The sequence below is a fragment of the Oncorhynchus mykiss genome, chromosome 5 (genome assembly GCF_057628025.1).
Source record: "Oncorhynchus mykiss isolate SJ-2025 chromosome 5, ASM5762802v1, whole genome shotgun sequence".
NCBI classification, from domain to species: Eukaryota; Metazoa; Chordata; class Actinopteri; order Salmoniformes; family Salmonidae; genus Oncorhynchus; species Oncorhynchus mykiss.
In genome coordinates this window covers 32818384-32842408 of record NC_143026.1, presented here as the reverse complement: position 1 = coordinate 32842408, position 24025 = coordinate 32818384, and the positions used below count along the sequence as shown (strand labels likewise).

Genomic DNA, 24025 nt, shown 5'->3' with positions numbered 1-24025 from the left:
GGGGAAAGAGCCTCAGATGCAAAGTCCCTTCCACCAGGTGGCTGATGAGATATGTTGGCACAACTGCCATATTGCATCTCCATCCCAAAGCCCTTGCTTGGAAGTGTACTTCGCCAGACTGCCAAGAACCTTGTCCTCATCCAGGCCAAGGAGGCGAGACAAGGCAGTGATTACACTATAGGCCTTGTCGATCTCTGCACCAGACAGGATGCTCTTGCCAGCATACTTGGGGTCCAACATGTACGCTACGGCGTGTATGGGCCTCAGGCAGAAGTCTTCAAGACTTTTGATGCATTTCAGAACTGCAGTTTCCTCTTCTTGGAGCAACAGTGAAGTGGGAAGGGCAGTACGGATTTATTCTCTTACATCTGCAAGCAGAATCTGAACATCAGACAGGATGGCATTGTCTCCCTCAATCGGTGCAATGGCTAATGCTATAGGTTTCAGGCTGCTTACCACTCTCTCCCAAAATATATAATCCAGGAGGATCCTCTAGATGGGGCTGTCCATATCGGCAGACTGTGATATGGCCATTTCTTGGAGAGACTCCTTTCCCTCCAGGAGACTGTCATAAATGACAACACCACCCCAACGGGTATTGCTGGGCAGCTTCAATGTGGTGCTCTTATTCTTCTCACTTCACGTTCCATGATGTCCTTGAGGAGCAGATTCAATGCATGAGCAGCACAGCCAATGGGTGTGATGTGAGGGTAGGAATCCTCCACTTTAGACCAAGCAGCAGTTTGTTTTTGCTACCATGTGGGTTTTAGCTTGTTTGAGCCTGCTAACTGAGGAGTGTTAATTCACCTGTTTCCATACATGTTTCATTTTAAAACATTTATCTTTACTAAGGAGTTGTTCAATTTAACTGCTTAACTATTTATATGAAATTGTTTTTTTCAACTAATCTTTACAGGAAAATGCCACTGGCACCATCTGATGTGTGGAGACATTTCACTGCAGCTAATATAGAAATTGTTAAAAAGTTAGAAATGATTTAAACACTTTGTTGCAGGCTACTATTTACTAGTTAACAAAAAAATCCTGTATGTCAACTAAAATATATTCACCCCACCCAGTATTGTAATCAAACCTTACCAGAAAGCATGTAGTCCTTGGCTCAGACAGTGTAGTAGTGTGGGTTCAAAAGCATCTCATTAGTGTGCAAGATCTTGAGAATCAGGTGTACATGTGATGGAAGAATGCACTGTGCATGCAGAGGTTTGCGATTCCATTGAATTCAGGATACTTTAACCAAAATATGCCACAAGACCTAGAATTGCCTTGTGTATCTCACAAAAAAAGGTTCACTGTTATAAGCTAACTTTTTAATGAATTTAAGTAAAAATTCCAGAAACTTACCGGAAAGTTTACGACCCTTTGTAACCCTACTCTCTACTTATATTTCTGACACAATGCCCCTGGGAACACTGGAAATGTATGAAGTGTGATCAGCCTTCTGACAAATTCTAGATGGATGGAACTTTTGTGTGTGCGGCAAAGCGTGTGCTGTGTGTGAGAAAGCCAGCGGATCCCAGGATATCTCCCAACTCCCCATATCCCTGGGCCTCTGCTCATTCCCTGTTTAAAATTGGCATCTTTTAGAAAGCTGGCTGTACGACTGTCCATAAAATCCCTCATGCCCAGAGTCAATTTCCCCATAATAATCCATCGGAAAATGTTGTCTTTTCAGCGTATGGGGACTGCCCTTCAAATGAATGCTGTGACTGCCTTTAGTCTGGGCCCAGGAACTTGGCAATGGAACTCACCCATCTCTGAAATTACAAAACTAATTCAAGACACCCACCCACAACATTGTGTGGGGCTCAAATTAGTCCATGTGTGGTGTTTTTTTTTTTTAAACAGGCAGAGCCGTAAAATAAATGCGTATGACTCTGTATACACATTTTCTAAAAAGTAACACTATTTGTCAATGGGGCATTAACAGTTTTTTATGAATGAGCGTTCATAGGCACAGTTTGAAAACGTGCTCCAAAATAAAAACGTAACAGTCCATTGGCAAGTTCACATACTGTATTTACGCTGACAATTTGCTGAGTGTAATAACTCCCCAGCCATGAAGGGGACAGACATAATACATGGGAATGAAGAACACGCATCCAGACTCAATAGGAATTCTAGGGACATTTACAGTGTGACATGTTGCTGTACTGGCGTGGCTAGTTGGCTATTGTAGATCGAACACAGCCTGCTGTCACCTCAGGCCCACACAAAGACATTTAGAAACAGACAGACTATGACCCTGGCTATTAACACTCCCTTAGATATCACTCAGCGTCTCTCTACATAATGAATTCATAAAAATCACTTAACACTTAACCCTAGGACAGACACAGTGAACTTGGTCCTGTAACTGCGGAGTTGTACCACATAGAGATCAGCTGTCTCTCCCTGCGGCCAACCCATCCTGTTGGCACGCGGGAGAATTCAGAGAATCCCTGGGAATGGGGAAACTCTCTCAGCCCAACACCCCAATTTTCTCACCCACTGCCACGCCTTAGCCTACACTGCCGACAACATTCACAGTTCACACCCTCTCCTTTTACCCACCCAACTGTCTCCAACCCAAAGCCACCCCACATATCCCATCACTCCCACCCCCTCCATCTGACTGACTCCAGTAACCCAGAGAGGCCAGCCAGCTGCTGGGCTGTCTGGGACACACTAACCTCTGACCTGGGTTACTTTCCCTAGCAGTCAAACCCACACTTTGACAGCCCACTTCTGCTTAATTAAAAAGGTTCAGTATATAATCTCTTCAAAACACATTACAAGGGCTTAGTTTATTTCATCATCATTATGGCACTTGGTTAGTGGTAGTGTAATATTGCAGAAAGATTGTTGCTTCCATCAATGTAATTGTCTGCATCATTTCATTTCATTTTTGGTAAATACACTGCTCAAAAAAAGTAAAGGGAACACTTAAACAACGCAATGTAACTCCAAGTCAATCACACTTCTGTGAAATCAAACTGTCCACTTAGGAAGCAACACTGATTGACAATAAATTTCACATGCTGTTGTGCAAATGGAATAGACAACAGGTGGAAATTATATGCAATTAGCAAGACACCCCCAATAAAGGAGTGGTTCTGCAGGTGATAACCAGACCACTTCTCAGTTCCTATGCTTCCTGGCTGATGTTTTGGTCACTTTTGAATGCTGGCGGTGCTTTCACTCTAGTGGTAGCATGAGACGGAGTCTACAACCCACACAAGTGGCTCAGGTAGTGTAGCTCATCCAGGATGGCACATCAATGCGAGATGTGGCAAGAAGGTTTGCTGTGTCTGTCAGCGTAGTGTCCAGAGCATGGAGGCGCTACCAGGAGACAGGCCAGTACATCAGGAGACGTGGAGGAGGCCGTAGGAGGGCAACAACCCAGCAGCAGGACCGCTACCTCTACCTTTGTGCAAGGAGGAGCAGGAGGAGCACTGCCAGAGCCCTGCAAAATGACCTCCAGCAGGCCACAAATGTGCATGTGTCTGCTCAAACGGTCAGAAACAGACTCCATAAGGGTGGTATGAGGGCCCGACGTCCACAGGTGAGGGCTGTGCTTACACCGTGCAGGACGTTTGGCATTTGCCAGAGAACACCAAGATTGGCAAATTCGCCACTGGCGCCCTGTGCTCTTCACAGATGAAAGCAGGTTCACACTGAGCACATGTGACAGACGTGACAGTCTGGAGACGCCGTGGAGAACGTTCTGCTGCCTGCAACATCCTCCAGCATGACGGGTTTGGCGGTGGGTCAGTCATGGTGGGGGTGGCATTTCTTTGGGGGGGGCGCACAGCCCTCTATGTGCTCGCCAGAGGTAGCCTGACTGCCATTAGGTACCGAGATGAGATCCTCAGACTCCTTGTGAGACCATATGCTGGTGCGGTTGGCCCTGGATTCCTCCTAATGCAAGACAATGCTAGACCTCATGTGGCTGGAGTGTGTCAGCAGTTCCTCCAAAGAGGAAGGCATTGATGCTATGGACCGCCCGTTCCCCAGACCTGAATCCAATTGAGCACATCTGGGACATCATGTCTCGTTCCATCCACCAACGCCACGTTGCACCACAGACTGTCCAGAAGTTGGCGGATGCTTTAGTCCAGGTCTGGGAGGAGATCCCCCAGGAGACCATCCGCCACCTCATCAGGAGCATGCCCAGACGTTGTAGGGAGGTCATACAGGCACGTGGAGGCCACACACACTACTGAGCCTCATTTTGACTTGTTTTAAGGACATTACATCAAAGTTGGATCAGCCTGTAGTGTGGTTTTCCACTTTAATTTTGAGTGTGACTCCAAATCCAGACCTCCATGGGTTGATAAATTTGATTTCCATTGATAATTTTTGTGTGATTTTGTTGTCAGCACATTCAACTATGTAAAGAAAAAATGATTTAATAAGAATATTTCATTCATTCAGATCTAGGATGTGTTATTTTAGTGTTCCCTTTATTTTTTTGAGCAGTGTATATACAGTGGGGCAAAAAAGTATTTAGTCAGACACCAATTGTGCAAGTTCTCCCAGTCCCTGGCGGCGTAGTGTGTTACTGATGGTAGGCTTTGTTACTTTGGTCCCAGCTCTCTGCAGGTCATTCACTAGGTCCCCCCGTGTGGTTCTGAGATTTTTGCTCACTGCTCTTGTGATCATTTTGACCCCACGGGGTGAGATCTTGAGTGGAGCCCCAGATCGAGGGAGATTATCAGTGGTCTTGTATGTCTTCCATTTCCTAATAATTGCTCCCACAGTTGATTTCTTCAAACCAAGCTGCTTACCTATTGCAGATTAAGTCGCCCCAGCCTGGTGCAGGTCTACAATTTTGTTTCTGGTGTCCTTTGACAGCTCTTTGGTCTTGGCCATAGTGGAGTTTGGAGTGTGACTGTTTGAGGTTGTGGACATGTGTCTTTTATACTGATAACAAGTTCAAACAGGTGCCATTAATACAGGTAACGAGTGGAGGACAGAGGAGCCTCTTAAAGAAGAAGTTACAGGTCTGTGAGAGCCAGAAATCTTGCTTGTTTGTAGGTGACCAAATACTTATTTTCCACCATAATTTGCAAATAAATGTGATTTTTTGTGGAATTTTTTTTCTCATTTTGTCTGTCATAGTTGAAGTGTACTTATGATGAAAATTACAGGCCTCTCATCTTTTTAAGTGGGAGAACTTGCACAATTGGTGGCTGACTAAATACTTTTTTGCCCCACTGTATATCCATGTACATACACATATGCATACCTATATAGATTATTATTTTTTTAATATACATTTATTATTCTCCGCAAACCCTACCCCCAATTGGAGTAAACAAATAAACAATAACACTTAGGCTTCTACCTTCAGTTTATACATCTTATTACACATTTTACAGACACAATCTATTTTACAATAATTATATTTTGTTTGTTTTTAGTCCTGGCCTTCCTCTATTTCTGACGTCCATCCAGTTTCATTTCTATTTGTAACTGTGCTATTTTACAAAATGTTTGAACCTATATACATTTTACAGACCCCATATGTTTTACATTGGTTATCTTGTTATTAGTCCCACCCTTCAGCTCCATTCAACCCCTCCCATCTATCTCTCAACACCATCCATTTTGGATTTCTATTTGCCATATATTTTTCAACTATGCTGTGATGCATCACAAAAGTACAGAACCTTTCTATTCTCATAGCTTCTACAGATTGTTAATTAAAAATAAACATTGTTGCTAAAATAATTATTTTATTATTGATTGATTGACTATGGCTTTTCAAATCACCCAGTATTGCCATCTGCAGCATTAGTTCTAGGCAAACGTTGCAATTCTTCAGCCATTCCTGGACCTGTGACCAAAAACAAGCTACATATGGACAGTACCAAAATAAATGATCTAATGACTCTGCCTCATCACAGCAAAATCTGCAGAGCTGGGAATATTGTATCCCCATTTATATAACATGCTTTGGTTGCAATAATTTTGTATTGTAATTTAAATTGAAAAATTCGAAGTTATGAATCCGGCTTTGTTTTGCACATCAGTTCATAAACCATGTGCCATGGAATGTGTACATTGAAAATCACTGGTGGTAGTGTAATTTGCATGTAGCCTAAAGTGTGCACCTTATCATACTGGGGGTTACAGTGTCAAGGTCGAACAAACTTGCCCCTATATGTACAGATCGGTAATCAGCTAACCACCATTCCAACCCTAACCATATCTGTACCAGGTGAAACACAAAACTGACCCTAGACCTGTGTTTAGTGCCAACTTCCTCCAACATAGTAGTTTACAGAGTCCCTATTTGTATTTATATTGGATCCCCTCTTCCTGGGATCCAGCAAAAGGCAGTTGGGGCAGTTATATACAATAAAACACCATTACATTTCTCAACACATTAAGTGTGTGCCACTACTACACTACCACATATCCACAACACAAAATCCATGTGTACGTGTGTGTCCATGTGTTATCACGTGTGTGTCTTGTACCTGTTATCATGTGTGTCTGTACCTATGACCCATGAACATACGGAGCAGTATGGCCTGCCAGTACCAGCAGATCCTAACAGGCCCAGATGGATGGACTGGATGAGGCTGTATCAGAGAGTAGAGGGCTCCTCTCCTAGCTGCATTATCCTAATGGCCGTGATAAACACCTAATGATGCTGTTCAGTCTCAGACGGAAAACATCCATTTAAACACTTTGCCCGCAGCTCTGACTGTCAAGGATGCCCCATTGCCTATTTCCCTACCTATGCTATGTTTGTATAGGTGAACATAGTATTGCTAAAATTATAGTAGTCCTAAATACGGAATTTGGAGAGTATTTGTCAAAATCAACTAGAATCTGGTAATCCAATCCTGAAGCATTGAAGGTATTGTCTGATCCCTAAACAGATTGTAAATCATAGAAGTCTAGAAGAGATAGAATGGCAGCTTGAGATGCCATCTGTGTAAATACTAGACTGGCTTAAAACAACCTCATACAGTTTCGTGGTGACGTCCAAGGGACGGACCAAGTTCCAATAAGACGCTGACCTGAGCTGTCTGACACTTAGAAAATACAATACATTGGTGATGAATTCAAGGATGGAACCAGTATTAGTGCCTTTTCACAAACACAAACACACTCACCTGCAGTCTGTCCAAAGCTGAAACCAGTGGAGGATGTAGTGGTGGTGTTGCTTCCAAATGCAGAGCCTTGTCCAAACCCAGCACTCTGCTGCCCGAAGGCCGGGGTGGCGCTCGGCTGCCCAAACAGGCCTGTGCCCGTACTGCTGGCCGTACTGGCGCTGGGGGAGCCAAAGGAAAAGCCACTTGCATTGCTGACACTGAGGGCTCCAAACAAACCACCTCCACTAGCAGCGGTACTGGCAACTGCAGCAGGGGAGGCCACTGCGGGCTGTCCAAATCCGGGGTTGGCCCCAAATGCAGACTGGCCAAAACCGAAGCCACCGGCTACATTAGCAGCAGGCTGGCCAAACCCGCCTACTGTCTGTCCGAATACAGGTTTCCCGAAGCCAGCTGCTGCGCCTGTAGCAAGGGGAGCACCGAAGCCGGTGGAACCAAAGCCTCCGGCAGCCGCTGAGGCTGGAGCAGGCTGCCCAAATACAGAGTTGGAGTTGGTAGGGGTGGTGGAGGCGGGGGCTGCAGTGTTGATGACCGGGGTGAGACTGGTGACGGCTACAGTTGTGCTAACTGCGATGACGGCCGGTGGCTGGGTGAAGATGGAGCCAGGTTTGTCTGAGCTGGGGGCCGGGTAGGCTAGTGGTGGGGCCTCCGGGGTGGGGGTGATTGCGGGTGGTGAGGCCTCAGGGGCAGGCATGGACTCATGGACAGGCTCTGGGGTGGTGCTTGGGGCTGCCTGGGCTGGTGGGGTGATGGAGGCAGGGGGGAAAGAGGTGGTAGAGGTGGCGGGGGGAGCTGGGGGCGTTGGGGCTTTTTCAGGGATGGTAGGGGTGGGGGTGACAGAGGACTCTGGGGAGGTAGTAACCTCAGGCTCAGCGATAGGGGGGCTGACGGAGGGGCTGGGCTGTGAGGAAGAAGGCTCTAGGGGTGGAGTGGAGTCTGCCGGGGTGGTGGGGGTTTTGTGGTGCTCATTCTCCAGGGTGGTTGAGGGGGAAGAGAGGGGTGCCGCTAGGAGGCTGCTGAAGGAGGTGGCTGCTGATGTTGAGAACACAGGTTTAGTGACAGACAGGGCGGCTGGTTCGGGAGGCTTAAATGCAGCCTTGGATAAGTCTGTCAGGGTAGAATCTGCCTCACCAAATGCAGCCTCGGCTAGCTTCCCTTGCTGGAGGGCCAACCCAAAACTAAACTGGGCTGCCCCCGTACCTAACCCTAGCGCCGCTCCGTTGTCCGGCTGACCAAAGCTAAACGCGGCCGCTGAGGGCTTCTCTTCATCCCCCTGGCCAACACGTAGACCTGAGAAACTCCCCAGGGTCTCTCCTCCTACCACCTTGGGGGCCTGGGGCTCCACTCTGAGGGTGGGGGTGATGGAGGTGGGCTTCACAGGCTCGCCTGACATGCTGGGAAGAGGGGTGGGGGAGCCGTTGGCCCCCAGGGCGGGGGAGGTGGATTTGGGGGTGAAGGAGAAGGGTTCCTCCCCGGTAGAGGAGCCAAACATCATCTTGCCTGTGCTGCCGCCAGCGCTGCTGAAGGAGAATTTACTCACATCCTTTACTGGGAAGAGAGAAATGAACAGCAAATTTACAAACTACGCCCAACTCTTTCGAGTAATGGATTTCATAGATTATTACTTCATTGATATGGCATTCAACACACTATAACACTGACTTTACTGTCTACTAAAACTGATGTGTGGCATACATGGCTGTGCATGAGCGAGAAAGGTACCTGGTGGAGCTCCTTGGGGCGCAGAGGAGAAACTGAAGCCCCCGGCAGACCTGTCCAAAAGCATCATATAGTATGAGAAAACACAGTCAGCCAGTGGTCTATTTATTTTATTAACTTTCCTGTTTTCCAATCAAGGTCTGAAATGAAGTGTCCCTCTTTGACCCCTGACCCCAGAGACTCACGCTGCGATGAAGGAGAAGGCTTTGCTGCTCTGCTCCCCCAGTGACGGGGCTGAGCTGGAGGGGGGCAGGGAGACTAGGGCATCAGCTTTAGGGGGTCCGCCTGGGGGAGAGGAGATGGCATTAAATGAAGCATGATAATTAGGTTCAGTACACCTTTTTATACTAAGAGCTTATCAAATATGTAACGTACGGAATGTAATCAAATGGATGTAATGTATGAATGGTTCACTCAGATATTTAGTAAATTTCAAGTATATAAAAACCCTGGGAAAAATATATCAACTCTAGGTGGAAGGTGTTTTCCAGCATGTTTTGATGAGCATCTAAAACATCTCATCTTTACAGTGTGTACTTACCAAACACAAAACCCTGGGGGGAAGCTGAGCAGACACTCTCAGCGGACACCTTCAGTATGCCTTGAGTAGAATTCTGACAAGAAAAACAACAGAAGGACAGTTTAAACGCCTCTCTTTGCCAAGGCTTCAAAAATAACTACTAACAAAGAGGGTGAAAATAAGGCGGTGAAAAACACCCCCCAAAAATGAAAAAGCCAAAATATACTTTCATGTTTATCATAAGTCAAAGCAAAATGTCATTTAGTTCATCTCAGTACTCAGACTTTGGAAACTGTTTATCACAAAACAGTGTTTTAGTGTTAACATGGTCTGTGTTTTTTCTGTGAGTGTATCGGTGTGTAGGCTATGCGTCATGAGTGCTTGGGTCTTCCCGTAAACTTGAACCTGGTTCGGAATGGGGTGTAATGTGTGTGTGAGAGTTCCCCTGTATGATTCAGTTCCCACCCAGTTGCCACTTCTATCGATCCACCGCTGGGACATGGGAGGAACCTGGGGCATTTCACAGCCCTGTGCCCTCTAACCCATAACAACGCAGCCCAGCAGTCAGCCAACTACACTGGAACTCCAGGAACTACACAGAGTCGGGGTGTAGGAGAGATATTCGGCCACTGATAGCACACAGATGAAACTCCTTGGTATTTATAAATAAACAATAACTTTCTATTGACCTTCCATTTGCCTCCGGTTGTAGCTGAATATCTCTTGCACGTGTATTCAGTTGGTTCCGTCTGCAAGTTGGTGACGTTTTACCTTGACTTGACTTTCTTAGAGCAGGGAGAAATGAGGCCTCTAGCTAGTAATACCCAGACAGCTGGCTTAAAGGTGTGGGAGTGTGATGTAGTTCACAGGATTTGACTGTTGGGAGGATGCCATACGGGCTGCTGATACTCACTCGTTTGGCCTGGTTGGTGTTGGCCACTGTAGCCAAAACCTGCTGAACAACCTGACCGACCGGGGCTGGGACTGAGGAGCTGAGAGAGGGAGAAAGAGGAAATAAAAAGAACCGTGCGCAACGAGTTGGATTCAAAGCATACATCACATTTCAAATACAGCCTAATTTCTCATCTCCTCATCTACTCCATTTCATCAGGAATTGCTTTCCGAAAGTTAACGAATACAAGTCAGCGATGAGGAGACACGCACATACTTACAACTGAGGTGTGATTGCTATTCACGCCACAAGTGATTAATTGGGGTGTTTGAGTGTGTGCATCAGCGCTTTGCATCAGCCTATAATTTACTACCCCACCTGCAAACACGCTGCATAACCCAAGGATAGTCTCATCCCAGACAAAAGCCAAGGCCATGTACGATACCTACAGTAGTGGATAGAATACAGAAGACAAAAGCCATAGAACAATAGGCCTGCACTGCCTTACTAAATATTCTTCAACATCAACCACTGCCACGGACAGACTATAGACAACTGAACCAAAACCATACTGGCGTGGATGGACACAATACAGGCCCAGTGTTGTGTCTGAGGGACCGACTGGCAGGGGAATGCATCTCTAAAATAAGCTGCCTATCAGACTGTCTGGCTGTGGTGGACTTGTTATTGTGAGCAGAGCTAATTTGGAAAATGGCCCCAGGGAGAATCCTGCCAAAATATTCAACCGCATCACAATAGAGCAGCAAGGCCTAGTAGAGAGTGAGGACCATCAATTACATCCTCTCAGAGAAACAGGGGCAGAGGGTTAGAGAACGAGCAAGGGTGAGATAGGGAGGCAAAGACATTGGGAGAGGGCAGAGAAGGAAAGAGAGCATGGCAGACAGTGACCGATTGGGAGAGAGGCATGGGAGAACTAAAGATGAAGAGGGATGGAGATAGAGGACAGAGAGGGAGCTGTTTGTGAGAGAGGTGATAAAAGAGAGGGAGATTGGGGCAGTGAGTGCCGTGGGGGATGGCGAGACAAAGATGCACTCAGATTGGTAGCCTCTGCCGGCAGTGAATCAGATGTGATAGAGGCAGTGACCTAATAAAGCCGCCTAGCTGGAGTCTGTTTCTCTCGGCTGAGGCCCACATACAAACTAGGGATGATGGCTCATCTCATGTGATGGACTCACCTCCAATAAGCTAGGACTCCACATCAGAGAACTACTGTACAGGGGACATCAACCTGACTAGGGACATAGTAGATCTTCTCTCTGGTGGAGGTGTGTGTATTTGGTAAAGTGACTGTGTTTCCTATGAGGTAGGTAGTGGTGATGAGTATGTATGTATGTATGTGTAAAGATGCATAATATTTGGGTTAAGTGTGTGTTTAGTGGTTCTTTCAATGTGGGTGTCTGTCTGGTGGTTCTTGTAGTTCTGGATGAGGGGGCACAGAGCAGGTGGCAGAGCTGGGGATGATTACTCCGCTCATCAGCAACTCTACTCACGGCCGTCTCAGTGCTGCATCAGTATGAGCACCGCATCACCACAGGGCCTTGGGCAGCCCGCATCGATCAATACGCACAGGCACACACACAAAAGGAATGTGTGTGTTGAAGAAATGGCCTAAGCACTAAACAAAAGAAGAAACAGGCACACTGAACAGGCCTGACAGATAAGAGGTGATCAAAAAGCTAATGGGAAGCTCTACAGATCCTAGATCTTCCACTACAGATGTAAGCCGCTAAGGCCAGTGAGTTAGCAGAGAGGAGGATGTGTAGTGTAAAGTAACAGCTGAACCTGTGACAGGTTCAATCAAACGTTGATGAGTTTGAACTGTGAGGTACCAATGCTGTCATCTTGAGCCCCCACTTACTCAAGCATGCCCAAGTCAGGCCAGGAATGGCCACTGAAATCTCATTGACAACAGGGCCCCCTCCAGGGAGAAAGAGGTAGTGCAGGCTCTCCCCATTAGCCAGTACTGTGCAGGAACCGGAGTAGCCTACATAACAGTAGTAGTCAGCAAACAGTGAAGCAAGCTATACATTTTAGAACTACTCAAACACCAGACACAACAGAGCTCCACACACTGCAGGAATTGGAAAGGTGTAATCGAAATGGTCTTCAATTGGAACCTCCATCATTTTGCTTATACCCATCTTATTCTTTCAGATCTGCAAAAGTGGGGGCTAGGAGTTGTTTAGGAACAGGGCCAAGTTCTCTTTGCTACAACATTTCCATAGTTACAAACATGTCCGTTTGGTGAGCGGCGTCTGTGTGTTGACCACTCCCCCTGTGCAGTGTGGACCTATCACCTTGGGTCAGCAACACACACTGTCAATTATTCAGTATCTCTCCATCAAAGTTGCATGGGCAGGCCTTACCCATGCATTAACTCAGAGAGATGGAAGAGCGCTCTGCCGTTGTCTGCTGTTTCCTTGGTACTAGAGGTCAAGCACAAACATAAGTACGCACTGTAACCTGGCACCAACAGACATTTAGAAGCACTGCCATATATCAGCCTAGGTTTACAACTTGGCCGGCTTCATCACTGCCAGGCAGGCTAGGCCAGGCACCAGTGACCACCCTCTCCAGTGCAATGTTCCTGCTGCTAACACACTATAACTCTATCACACAGCCACTGAAGCCTAGAAATGGAAAGACCACCCCACAGATAAAATTAAATTAATTAATTGAAGTAAATCTTAATAGGAAGGATGCTACAGCTGGCTATATGCTCTGAGGTGTTCTGCTCTGTTTAAGTCATGTTGTGTGTGTGTAAAAGGCCATTAGATGACAGATGTGACACGAAAGAGAGAGACAGGGAAAGAAAGGGAGAGCGGAGGACAGAAAAGACAGAGGAGTTAGAGAGAGAAGTTGTGTGAGAGAAAACCCTATACTGCTGCGGCTGTGTTTTCCCCCATACACCAAATCCCATTCTCTGTCCGTGTTGGCATCTGGCTGGCAGCAGCGCCTCTAATAATCTATACTGTCCACCCCAGTTCCACACTGTGGCTGGGGCAGGACAACACTACTGCAGTGAAGACAGGACAGCCTGGGGATATGGGATTAGTAAATGGCTGTTCCTGCATATAACACGTCTGAGAAGTAATCAGACCGGTTGTTATGGGTGACTCTTAGCTATGGGTGATTTAATGTGATGTCATGGGGAAAAATAAGGGACCAGGGTGAGACTAAGAGAGAAAGAGGATCTCCCTAGATAAGGATGATGGGTAAAGTGCATTTCACACTCAAACGTAAGACTAACAACTATTCAAAACTCTATTTGTAAGCAAGGAAGGTCTTCTGAATAAACTGACATTTGGTGCAGTCAAACAATTTCATTCCGAAATACCAGATATTATCTAGAAAGAGCAGAACGTGTGCATTTATTTCTTATCGGCACTTAAGCATAAAATGAACTTTCCTTTTCCCCTTCCCCCAACAACATTTATTATAAAAACAAACTGCTGACGGTGCCAATTAAAGGGCCCCTCTCCCTCCAGTCTGACTGTGACATTGGGGACGTTGACATTCTCCCTCTGTCACTTTATGGGAACAGTTATACAGGGCTGTGCCAACATCTGTCCATCCTGGCGCACCTTAGTCACTCTGGTATTGACATGACATGCACAGATGTCATCAACAGCCCTTTTATCACCAATGGCAGGGACTATTTAACTATTTAGTGCTACATAGTTAAATAGTTAACTAAATGGCTACCTGGACTGTCTGCATTGACTGTTTTTCCACTAACTCTTGACTCATCACCTACGCTGCCGTTTCTGTTTATTATCTATCCTGTTGCCTAGTCACTTTATTCCTATCTACAGTAGGTACATATCTACCTCAATTTCCTCGTACCCCTGCACATCGACTCAGCACTGGTACCTCGTGTATATAACCAAGTTATCGTTACTCATTGTGTATTTTTTTCCCCTTGTGTTATATCATTTGTAAAATATTTCTCTGCATCGTTGGGAACCACTCACACTGTACACTGAAGTACAGTATGCAGCCCCACACACACAACCAGCATAGGCTCGTGCTGAAGTGGGCCCTCGTCCCTCAGGACGTAAACTCACCCACACACACACTTTATAACACGGTCCATTGCCCATGTGTGTGCCCATCCCCCACACACATGGACCCTTCATGCAGCACCAGTCTAGTCCCGTCACTGTCTGTACAGCACACCCGCTCACCCTGTTCTTTCTATTGCCCTTATTTGTGTGTGTAGCTGTCTCTTTCTGCATCAGCGAGTCATTGTAAATTTGCCTCGCCAAGCTAAAATAGCGATAACCCCTCTCTCCATCCACCATAGAGTAATCTGGCCCTCAGCAGAACCTCATTTTAATGCCTTGCCTATCAGAAGACCCTGCATGGTTCAAACTAAAATACAGTATATACTGTACACCTTACGTTTATTAGACTACAAAGAGAGACTTTGTATTTCCGTGACTTTAAAAACAGGTTTGTTTTTTAAAGAGACAGTCATTGTGGCAGACCCTGAGGGTCACATCACTGTCAGCAGACCCTAACACTGCAGCACACGGAAGTTTTAAAATTAGACAAAAAAAAACAAACAAGAAAGCTGCAGTGTACAGTAGTTATGTGGACCGTAGGTTATTTTTTACAGTAATGGTTAGATTGGAATCAGCCAACTATTGTAACGATATTAGATAGGAACGGGCTGAGTGGATCCTAATGAAATGTATTCACTGTCTACACATTTCTTATCTACATAATATTTTGTTTCATTTAATGTCCTTTCTAACTTTTGGGAATTGTAATCAGAAAAGGTGCCAAGCATTCTTGAGCCGAGACCCAAGGTGACGACGCCCTGATGAAGAGGGAAAGTAATATTGATGATGATGGATTACCTGATCACAGTGGAGACAGGCGGTGGCAATCCTTTGTCATTGAGCTCCTGTACGTTGACCACCTGGGGAACAGTCTTCAGGGTGGACTCTGTCAGAGAGCCACTGACTGCTGGTTGACCACAAAGAAGAAACGTCAATGACAATTTGTCATTACAACTGACATTGGGACAACCAGACGCACATATTTTGTCACCTTTTCATTCAATCAATTCAAAATCATACCAGTCATGTTATTTTGGGTTAGCAACAGACTGATGTACACTATATTCAGACGAATAGTCTCAATTGATTAAAACTTTAAACGTACTGTTTAAATAATTTAATGTAATAATTGAATTTATTGATTAAACTATTGTCAACCATTATTCTGCATAGTAAAGTCATGAGGCTGTCAGTTCACCTCTGATCCTGAGGTCTTTGTCTCCCCCTGGTGTCTGAGTATGAACATAGCATTGAGTTTTACTGTTCAAAGTGAACCGACAGTGAGCAGAAGACGCTCTACCGGTCTTCAAACTGTTTTATTGTAGCGAGATTAACAATGAAAGTTTCTTCCTAGCTTGTTCTTTTTTCAAACTAGAACATTATACTGTTAAGGTAACAGAGCCTAACATGGTCACACAACACAGAAACAGGTCCCTCAGCCCATGTCCTTTGCAGAGCAGAAAATAAAACATGTAAATAAATGTCATAATAGGTCTCAAGGCAACGTTGTATGTTGTTACAGTGACAGAAAAACGATCACAAATGCAATGTACTTCCCATTAACTGCAACCCACCTACCTGGTTTCTGATTGGCCATTTGTCTGAGGAAAGCGGCTTTAGCAGCAGCCTGTTGGGCAGGAAGGGGGACGGGTGTGGCCTTCTCAGTAGGCGGGGCTCCGTGCTTCACCGTCTTAGTGGCTAGTGCCGTGCTGTCGGCACCTCCCATGTTGATCTTATTGGTTGGAACTGGAGAAAAATTTGATGACTTACTGTACTACAGAATAGCTCTCTTAAAACCACATAGTACAGCACTTTGACATAAGGTTGGCTGTCCTCTCTGTGACCTGACGGTTGATACTAGAGGGTAAAACATACAATATAAATGACATACTACTTCACAACAGCAAAGTTGTATTACCTGTTGTTCTCCGACCAACCTGGTTAAATAAAAGTCATATAAGCTCAATAGTTTCCTACCTGGGCTCATGATGGGGCTGAGGCCCAGGCCTTGGCGCACCTTGCTGAAGGGAGTGGACTGGATGGCCCCAAACCCCGGGGCTATGGAGGGGGTGCGTACCACCGTGGGGTGGCGGGGCATAGAGAGGGGGAGCATGGGAAGGGGGGCAGGCTCAGGCTCTGGTTCTGGTTCTTCCTCTGCAAAATAATGGGAGTATTCTGGGTCTAGGGCCTGAGACAGGGAGGAGGTGGAGCTCACATCGTCCAGGTCTGCGTAGTATTTGGGAGAGAGGAAGGCCGAGCGGGACAGGTTGACTGGGGAAAGATATAGGACAATCAGGAGGGGTAAACGCCACACGTTACTTATACTTCACTGCTCACTGTGTTCTGTGTGTTGGGAGTACCTGGAGCGGTGGAGCGGACTGGTGGTGTCTGCCTCTTGGAGAGAAAGTTACGCAGCTGAGACTGCTTCATCGGAGACATTTTGGCTGCAGAAGTTGAAGGAGTCAAATTACATTTACATCACTCAAGCACAATAGATAATACAGTGACACGTGTTGGAAAATGTAAGTATTTTGCCTGGCGATTTCGAGGTGGTCTTGGGAATGGTCTCCAGACTGGCTTTCAGGAGTGCATCCCTCAAACTCTCCAGCTCGTTGTCCAAACTAGTAAACACAAAGGTAATTCATAAGTGACCATTGATTTTTAAGCCACTATGCATAAATAAATAAAAACACGACTTTGTACCACACATACCCCAGTGAAAAATTTGACATAAATCTTTTAAACATTTTTTTACTTACTGCCTTTAAACAGATCCTCATGCTACAATAAATCTTCCCATTGTATTTCAGGTATATACCCATGTACATACCCCTGCTCAGTGGGGGTGGTAGCAGCAGGATGGCAGGGCTGGCTGGGGGCAGGAGTGCTCCAGGCTGCAGTCTTGTTGTAGAGCCGCAGGGCGTGGAGGTCTTTGACCAGTGTGTCCAGCCTCTGCTTCTGCTGGTTGATGATGTCCAGGTTGTTGGCCAGGGCTGTGAATAGAGCCTCCCTCTCTGGGACAATCATGTGTCTGGGAGAGACAGAGGAGTACCACAGAGGAAACTGGTTAGAAAGGAAACATACAATGACAATTGGAAATTGACATAGGAAGTGAAAGAATTCTCACTCACTTCTGTTTCTTCTTCTTCTCCAGATGTTTCTCCCACTCCAGATCCAACACGTCGTTCACATCCTCCACAGCAAACTTTACATACTGGTACAGCCTGCGGATCTCCTGGTTATGGGGAGAAAACCCAAAAATAAATGACGGCCCAACAAAAAGTCTTCTACACGGTGAATGATTTTCAATAGTGTTCTGCTTTTGACATTTCTACCACATCCCCCCTGAGGAATGATAGACGTTCGATATACACATCTAACCATCCATTCCTTATCTATCCAGAGGCTTACCTTGAGTTGGTCTTCACTGCGTGGGTCCAGTGGTTTCTTGTACAGCAGCTGCAGGTAGCCCCGGTGTCTGTTGAGCTCACTCTGGGCCTTTGCGTCCTCCGCCCCAGCAAAGCCCTCCAGCATGGTGGTCTTCAGAGTGCTGATGTCCCCGTGGAGAGACTGGGGACAACAAGCACACATACACATGGTAAGAGCCTACGAGGTCTAGGTGGCTGTACTTAAGTTGAAATGGCTCTTTTTGTTGTCATAGACCTGGCAACACCAGGGGGTGTGAGTTCATGGGCCACGTGAATGCAGCTGATTGAATTTGACACGACAGGGTACATTAATTAACAATGGCAACTACAGAGAGCTTCATATTCTGACTCACGCGGGCCTTATCTCTGAAATAATTACATCTAATCAAATGAAATTAAATCCGTACTGTACCTCAGTGGTGTCTTTGATCTCCAGGGTGAAGACGTGGAAGTCCTCAGACTCCTTCCTCAGCTCCTTCATCTCCTCTGTGGTGCCCACTCTGAAGTCTGCCTTGTGGCTGCGTGCCTTCAGGTCATCCAACTCCTTCTGGAAGTGGGCGATCTGAGAGGAACACAACCTGCATGAAGCTACATTGATGAACCATATGGGTCTTTCTATAAACTCGGGTACATGTGAGGATTTCCTACACTGGACAACTTCTTACAGCTGTTGATAATCTGCCATTTTATTTTTTTATGTCAATACATTAAGGGGGAGCCAGCTACATTCAATAAAATGTAAGTGTTGATTTAAAACCTGTTTAACCCTTTGTCATGGTTGGTGTCTGGGCGGATGTGTCTAAAATCACGTGACAAAACATTACTCTTCAGTCCTTGCAATTATGGCAGTGCAAGTTGTCATTTATATTTATATAAATAAATATATAAATATATTTAAATAAATATATATATAAATATATAAATTTATCATTTATATTTATATTAGGCATTAATCAGTCAAATTAGCCACTGAACGAGTGTCTTCTAAACGAGTAACCTTACCTACATACTTAAAACCTAAATCAATACCGTCATGAACGTGGTTCTTCAATAATTATGCACAATATTTGTTAGACGCGCATTTGGTGAAGAGCTATTTTCAGTCTCATTCTTTACACTGGTGAGGACAGTTGCCTGGATCCACGTTGGATCGAATATCCCTAATGAACTGATCTTGAACATCTGTTGTTTGCTTTATTTACAGTCAGGTCTCGTTACACTTAACATCAAGGTAACGAGTTCATGTTTTCATGCGTTCTTGTGCCTTGGATTGGACGCCGAGTCTACTGTGCGCAGTTGTGTAGAATAGACTATTGCACAACACAACGCTTAATTATTCTGGATATAATTAATTAGCCCTAGTGGGCTTCTTCACAAAATGATGGTAATGAAATAACATGACAAATACATTTTGGTGTCCATGTTACACCGGTCATTTTAGAAACAATACAAGGGGCTTGAAGTAGCCTACCTGAACTTGGAGCTCAGAAATTCAAGTACTCCAAAAGGCTAACCTTGAAAATCAGACATTTCCTCAGATAGGTGTTTGAAAAGTCCTTGTAATTACTGTAACCAATTAAAAAGGTATCCTGCTCCCTTATAATTGTCCTTGCTTTCATTCTTTATCCGTTTTTGTGAGAGATGTGACCACATTCATTTGTTTCCCGCAGCTTCATATGAAGGGTGTTGTGCTACTCTGTTGCAGTAAAACCATGTGGTTATTATGAGGACAACATTAATGTTGGCTTCAACTTGGCCATACATACAAATCCTTCCATTAAAAAAAGGAACCTGGTTTTTGGTCACTTTCTCATTATAAAAACAGTGATGGTGAGATTCAAATGGTGAGATTAATGCTACAGCAAGTCATGGCTTTATTATGTGTGCCTGCGTTGGCCACATAGGCTACAGAAAAATCGGCACGCCTCCAATTTACACTCAACAACAATATAAAATGCAACAAGTATAGTGTTGCTCCCATGTTTCATTAGATTAAATAAAATATCCCATACGCACAAAAGGTCTCAAATTTTGAATACAAATTTGTTTACATTCCTGTTAGTGAGCATTTCTCCATTGCCAAGATAATCCATCCACCTGACAGGTGTGGCATATCAAGAAGCTGATTAAACAGCATGATCATTACACAGGTACACTTTGTGCTGGGGCCAATAAAAAGGTCACTCTGAAAATGTGCAGTTTTGTCACAACACAATGACACAGATGTCTTAAGTTGAGGGAGCATGCAATTGGCATGCTGACTGCAGGAATGTCTACCAGTACTGTCGCCAGAGAATTTAATTTTAATTTCTCTATCATAAATCACCTCCAACGTCATTTTAGGCAATTTGGCAATACGCTCAACTGGCCTCACAATCTCAGACCACGTGTAACCATGTAACCACGCACCAGGAACTCCACATCCGGCTTCTTCACCTGCAGGATAGTCTGAGACCAGCCACCCAGACAACTGATGATACTGTGGGTTTGCATAACCAAGATTTTTTGCACAAACTGTCAAAAACAGTGTAAGGGAAGCTCATCTGCGTCCTCACCTGACTGCAGTTCAGCGTCGTATTCAACTTCAATGTGCAAATACTCACCTTTTATGGCCACTGGCACAATGAAGAAGTGAGCTCTTCACGGATGAATCCCAGTTTCATGTGTACTGGGCAGATGGCGTCGTGTGGGCGAGCGGTTTGCTGATGTCAACATTGTGAATAGAGTGCCCCATGGTGGTGGTGTGGTTATGGTATGGGCTGGCATAAGCCACGGACAACGAACAACTGCATTTTATCGATGGCAATTTGAATGCACAAAGATACTGTGACGAGATCCTGAGGCCCATTGTCGTGCCATTCATCAGCCGCCATCACCTCATGTTTCAGCATGATAATGCACGGCCATGTCGCAAAGATCTGTACACAATTCCTGGATGTTGAAAATGTCCCAGTTCTTTCATGGCCTGCATACTCACCAGACATGTCACCCATTGAGTTTGTTTGGGATGCTCTGGATCGATGTGTATGACATTGTGTTCTAGTTCCTGCCAATATCAAGCAACTTAGAACAGCCATTGAAGAGGAGTTGGACAACATTACACAGGGCACAATTAACTGCCTAATAAAGTACATTTGAAGAAGATGTGTCGTGCTGCATAAGGCAAATGGTGGTCACACCTGATATTGACTGGTTTTCTGATCCACACCCATAAGTTAAGGTTTCTGTGACCAACATATGGATATCTACAGTGCATTTCCTTAGAGTATTCAGACCTCTTTCCATTTTCCACATTTTGTTACATTACAGCCTTATTCTAAAATGGATTAAATAAAACATGTCCTCAATCTAGATACAATAGCACATAATGAGAAAGCTAAAACAGGTTTTTAGAAATGTTTGCACATATGAAAAATTATAGAAATACCTTATATAAATAAGTATTCAGACCCTTTGCTATGAGATGTGAAATTGATCTCAGGTGCATCCTGTTTCCATTGATCATCCTTGAGATGTTTCTATAACTTTATTGGAGTCCACCTGTGGTAAATTCAATTGACTGGACATGATTTGGAAAGACACACACGTCTATATAAGGACTCACAGTTGACAGAGTTGTCAGAGCAAAAACCAAGCCATGAGGTCAAAGGACTTGTCCGTAGAGCTCCAAGACAGAATTGTACCGAGGCAAATATCTGGGGAAGGGTACCAAAACCTTTCTGCAGCATTGAAGAACAGTGAACAGTGGCCTCCATCATTCTTAAATGGAAGGAGTTTGGATCCACCAAGACTCTCCCCAGAGCTGGCCACCCAGCCAAACTGAGCAATCAGGGGAGAAGGGCCTTGGTCAGGGAGGTGACCAAGAACCTGATGGTCACTCTGACAGAGCTCCAGAGTTCCTCTGTGGAGATGGGAGATCCGTCCAGAAGGACAACCATCTGTGAGCACTCCACCATTCAGGCCTTTATGGTAGAGTGGCCAAACGGAAGCCACTCTTCAGTAAAAGGCAAATTACAGCCTGCTTGGAGCTTGCCAAAAGGCAACCAAAAGGACTCTGACCACAAGAAACAAGATTCTCTGGTCTGATGAAACCAACATTGAACTCTTTGGCCTGAATGCCAAGCATCACGTCTGTCTGAAACCTAGCACCATCCATACTGTGAAGCATGGGGGTGACAGCATTATGCTCTGGGAAAGTTTTTCAGTGGCAGGGGCTGGGAGACTAGTCAGGATCGAGGGAAAGACAAATGGAGCAAAGTACAGAGAGATCCTTGATGAAAACCCGCTCAGGACCTCAGACAGGAGGTCAGGACAACGACCCTAAACAGCCAAGACAACGCAGTAGTGGCTTCGGGACAAGTCTCTGAATGTCCTTGAGTGGCCCAGCTAGAGCCTGGACTTGAACACGATTTAACATCTCTGGAGAGACCTGAAAATAGCTGTGCAGAGACGCTCCCATTCCAACCTGACAGAGCTTGAGGGGATCTGCAGAAAATAACTCCCCAAATACAGGTGTGCTGTAATTGCTGCCAATAGTGCTTCAACAAAGTACTGAGTAAAATGGTCTGAATACTTATGTAAATGTCATATAAATTTGCTAATATTAAAAATAAATAAAAAATATTTATTGGGTATTGTGTGTAGATTGATGAAAGAAAACAACCTATTTAATACATTTTATAATAAGGCTGTAATGTAACAAATGTGGAAAAAGTCAAATGGTCTGAATACTTTCCAAATGCACTATATATTCCCGGTCCATAGATTGAAATAAATACATTAGGACTATTTACTGATTTCCTTATATGAACTGTAACTCAGTAAAATCTTAGAAATTGTTGCATGTTGCGTTTATATATTTTCTTTCAGTGTATTTAGTGAAGTCGAGGGGGGGGGGGGGGGGGGGGGATCTATATTAGGCCCTATATGTACAATTATATAAATTATACAATTGTATAACATTAGGGTCCTTGAAAATATAAATGAAGAGTTTGAAAAAAAAAATCACTAAAAGTCCTTGTCTGTATGAACCCTGCTTAAAGGATGTATAGTCCTAGGCCCATGTTGTAAAGGTGGAATTATGGGCCAATTTGCAAATATATTCCCCCAAGTACACAAGGGGGGTCTATATTAGGCCCTATATGTACAATTATATAAAATTATACAATTGTATAACATTGAGGTCCTTGAAAATATAAATGAAGAGCTTGAAAAAAAAAAATCACTATAAGTCCTTGTCTGTATGAACCCTGCTTAAAGGATGTATAGTCCTAGGCCCATATTGTAAAGGTAGAATTATGGGCCAATTTGCAAATATATTCCCCCAAGTACACAAGTGGAAATGCATAAAAAAAAGAAGAAGTTTTGTTGTTGTTTCAAAGCATTTTGAAATGTTTATACCAACGTCACACATTAGACCCATTATTTATAGCAAGACCCATATCTCGTAAATTGGTTGGAGCATGGTGCTGGGTTCGATTCCTTTGTGGGTTAACTCCACTGAATGTGTGTGGTTATGATAATAAATAGGATTCATAATCAAATAAAAAAGTTATTAAGAACAGTAGTTTGAGAGAAATAGTACTGGATTAATCTGTTACCTCCTCCAGTATTCCAGCCATGACTGGGTCTGAGCCCTTCCTCTGCTGCAGCTGCCTTTCCAGGGCATTCACACTCAGCGCTGCCTAGAGGACGGCAAACAGACAGATGTCTCGAGACACTGCATTTGTCTCTACTATTATGACCTGTACTACAAGAAATTGATTGCTGGTCTAATATCTTATTTATTTGAAAAGGCAGATTATGTTTTTAGTACCTGTGGTGTGGGTGCACTTGTCTGGGTGGCTGGGGAACATTTCTGTACAACCGTGGAGGGTGTACCGGTTTGGACTGGGCCTGAAACAGAAAGACAGAATGGATATCAACAATATCACAAACCAAAACAATAAAGATGCAAATGTTGAAAAAACAAGTACAGTGCCTTCAGAAATTATTCATACCCCTTGACTTTTCACCACATTCTGTTATGTTACAGCCGGAATTCAAAATAGATTAACATTAATTTATTTAATCTCACCCACCACACACACACAATACCCCATAATGTCAAAGTGAAAACCTGTCACATTTTTGGGGTGCAAATGTACAGTTAAAGTCGGAAGTTTACATACCCAAATACATTTAAACTCAGTTTTTCACAATTCCTGACATTTAATGTAAGTACAAATTCCCTGTCTTAGGTCAGTTTGGAT

At 44.6% G+C, this 24025-nt stretch overlaps 1 protein-coding gene across 7 annotated transcripts in view; it reads right to left on the bottom strand.

Annotated features, from left to right (window-relative positions):
- The window catches only part of nup214 (nucleoporin 214), an 80245-nt gene that overhangs the window by 27284 nt on the left and 28936 nt on the right, over positions 1–24025 (bottom strand). For all 7 annotated transcript variants that reach the window (XM_021602473.3, XM_021602472.3, XM_090234513.1 and 4 more), the window contains exons 14-29: positions 23590–23669; positions 23375–23458; positions 18187–18336; positions 17758–17916; positions 17478–17581; positions 17177–17377; positions 16882–16967; positions 16707–16790; positions 16324–16617; positions 15925–16092; positions 15145–15253; positions 10280–10358; positions 9388–9460; positions 9032–9131; positions 8850–8899; positions 7131–8675 (exon numbers count right to left, since the gene is read on the bottom strand). In XM_021602473.3, the coding sequence (XP_021458148.2) occupies positions 7131–8675; positions 8850–8899; positions 9032–9131; positions 9388–9460; positions 10280–10358; positions 15145–15253; positions 15925–16092; positions 16324–16617; positions 16707–16790; positions 16882–16967; positions 17177–17377; positions 17478–17581; positions 17758–17916; positions 18187–18336; positions 23375–23458; positions 23590–23669 (3366 nt within the window). The remainder of the gene's footprint in view (positions 1–7130; positions 8676–8849; positions 8900–9031; positions 9132–9387; positions 9461–10279; positions 10359–15144; positions 15254–15924; positions 16093–16323; positions 16618–16706; positions 16791–16881; positions 16968–17176; positions 17378–17477; positions 17582–17757; positions 17917–18186; positions 18337–23374; positions 23459–23589; positions 23670–24025) is intronic.